The following is a 2,736-nucleotide window of genomic DNA, read 5'->3' on the forward strand; positions in this document are numbered from 1 at the left end:
ACGGGAGGCCGAGGCGGGTGGATCACGAGGTCAAGAGATCGAGACCATCCTGGTCAACATGCTGAAACCCGTCTCTACTAAAAATACAAAAAATGAGCTGGGCATGGTGGCGCGTGCCTGTAATCCCAGCTACTCAGGAGGCTGAGGCAGGAGAATTGCCTGAACCCGGGAGGCGGAGGTTGCGGTGAGCCCAGATCATGCCATTGCACTCCAGCCTGGGTAACATGAGTGAAACTCCGTCTCAAAAAAAAAAAAAAAGAACTATAGACAATCAGTGTATTTGTGATTATTATAATAAAAATCAGTTCATTCTCAGGAAACTTATGACAATGTTTTTAGGGGTACGTTTTGGAAGAAGGTAACGTTCCTATCCACAACAAGCATTCTGAATTTGAGCCATTGTGTTAAACATTATAATTAAAACTGAACAGGTGAGCCCAGTGGCTCATGCCTGGCATCCCAGTGCTTTGGGAGGTCGAGGTGGCTGGATCGCTTGAGCCCAGGAGTTTGAGACCAGCCTGGGCAACATGATGAAACCCCGTCTCCATAAAAATTACAAAAATTAGACGTGCACCTCTGGGCTCAGCTACTCTGGGATGCTGAGGCTGGAGGATTCTTTGAGCCCAAGAGATTGAGGCTACAGTGAGGGGTGATTGTGCCACTGCACTCCAGCCTGGATGACAAGAGTTAGAACTTGTCTAAAAAAAAAAAAAACCACCAAAGCAGAAACAAAGCTGAACAAAGGCAGAAGCTAGAGTAAATTCTGTATTTTCTTAACACCAAATTTCAGATATGGTACTGGAAGATGTCACTGAGTTGTGAGTAATGTTAAAACTTAAAAAATTGAGGGGGAAAGACAAAATTCTATTCTTAATTAAAGACAGTTTTACTACTATTAAGTAAAATTGTGAGAAAAAATTACTTGTTGGAATAACCTTAAAGATAGACATTTTATCTGTTTATTTGTAAAATTGAATCAGAGCATTATTACCTTAGTCATTACTAAACTCCTAGAAAATTAGTGGAGACACAGTTTTAAGGTAGAAGTTAACAAAAAGCCGGGAATCTTAGGGTTCAAGTCAAATCAAGGAACTGATAGAGCATTTAGGCTGAACATGGTAGCTCACCGCTGTAATCCCAGCACTTTGGAAGGCCAAAGCAGGAAGATTGAGCCTGGGAGTTTGAGACCAGCTTGGCCAACAAAAGGAGACCCCTGTCTCTATAAAAAAATTTAAAAATTAGTTGGATATGGTGAGGGGCAGCTGTAGTTCTAGCTGATCTGAAGCCTGAGGATCTCATGAGCCTAGCAGTTCTAGGCTGCAGTGAGCTATAATTGTACGTACCACTGTACTGAGCCTGGCCAACAGAATAAGACCCTGTCTCTTAAAAAAACAAAACAAACCCAAAAGACATTTCATTTCATATCTGATCTCCTTGGCAAGCTTTCACTTCTTTTCGTGAAGATCTGCCTGATACCTGTGGGTATTAGGTCAGTGAGTTCATTCTGTTGCTTTTGATGAAGGTTACCTTACCTAGTGGATAACCTTTGTATCTGAAAATTGTTGATGTAATTGCCTTCACAGTAGTTTGGTTACAAGAATAACCTTTTGAGGGAGGGAAAGTATTTATAAAATGTTGGCTTTGATTGTCACTGTTTATCCTGACTGTATTTTATCTATTTGTTTAGTGAAATTACACCAGAAGGAAGAAGGATTACTAAATTAGATCAGATTTTGCTAAATGGAAATAATATAACAATGGTAAGACACATTGAAACTGTTTTATTTAGATGGGAGCCCGTTTTTGTGGGGCAGTGATTAGGAACTAACCTTAATGCGGCTTCCTTGACTAAATGATCATGGCCAAGTGGTGTTTACGATGGGAAAGGGGTTCTCTGTGGTCAGGGCCCTACAGCTGAGCTATTGAGGCCTAAAGTTAGTTTGCTTGGAACTTTTAATCATTTATTTTGTCAGAAATTGCTTTGCGATAGTAAGTATTAATTGATGATGTTGGAAATTGTAAATAGATATTGACAGTCTCGAGAAAATGGAAATGTGAAGTGGGGAGAGGTAAAGGTAGCTTTATGAAGAGCAAGGGGTTTTTAGATGACATGGTGGTAGTGTTATTAATAAACTGTCTTTCCTCTTTATGCAGCTGGTTCCTGGAGGAGAAGGACCTGAAGTATGAATGAGTTTCCTTGGCTTACACTAGATTCTGTTTTGTCTTATAATGACAAGAAAGTGGAATTTTTTTTTGCCTTCTGTTTAAATCCTATAAAGCTAAGTTTCCCGTTAAAGGGAAGTGCTTTGAAGATGTGTACTCATTTTTGTAAGTTAATCATGATTATCCTGGAAAAAGAAGAGTTTCTTCTTTGAAGATGAAAATAAAAGTGTTTTTGGTTAACTGTCATTTTATTTATTGTCCTGCAGTAGCCAGTGGAACAACGATTGTAGTTATTTTGCCACTTACTTTTCTGTCATTATATGCCTATTTGCTTTCTCATTTACATTACCGATTGATTGTCACACAAAAGTTGTTCCAAACAAAATGATGAACTTTGATTTGAACAGTTGCATTTAAACAACTGGAAACAATGACTTAGAAAATTCAATTGAAGGCCGGGCGCGGTGGCTCAAGCCTGTAATCCCAGCACTAGGAGGCCGAGGCAGGTGGATCACGAGGTGAAGAGATCGAGACCATCCTGGTCAACATGGTGAAACCCCATCTCTACTAAAA

At 39.8% G+C, this 2,736-nt stretch overlaps 1 protein-coding gene across 2 annotated transcripts in view; it reads left to right on the forward strand.

Annotated features, from left to right (window-relative positions):
- The window catches only part of LSM5 (LSM5 homolog, U6 small nuclear RNA and mRNA degradation associated), a 3,906-nt gene extending 1,503 nt beyond the window's left edge, over window positions 1-2,403 (forward strand). For both annotated transcript variants that reach the window (XM_032286847.1, XM_032286846.1), the window contains exons 3-5: window positions 791-818; window positions 1,688-1,760; window positions 2,155-2,403. In XM_032286847.1, the coding sequence (XP_032142738.1) occupies window positions 791-818; window positions 1,688-1,760; window positions 2,155-2,187 (134 nt within the window). In that variant the 3' untranslated portion in view covers window positions 2,188-2,403. The remainder of the gene's footprint in view (window positions 1-790; window positions 819-1,687; window positions 1,761-2,154) is intronic.
- The last annotated feature ends 333 nt before the right edge of the window (window positions 2,404-2,736 follow it).

Source organism: Sapajus apella, unplaced genomic scaffold (assembly GCF_009761245.1).
Source record: "Sapajus apella isolate SASKATOON/1434 unplaced genomic scaffold, GSC_monkey_1.0 scaffold19, whole genome shotgun sequence".
NCBI classification, from domain to species: Eukaryota; Metazoa; Chordata; class Mammalia; order Primates; family Cebidae; genus Sapajus; species Sapajus apella.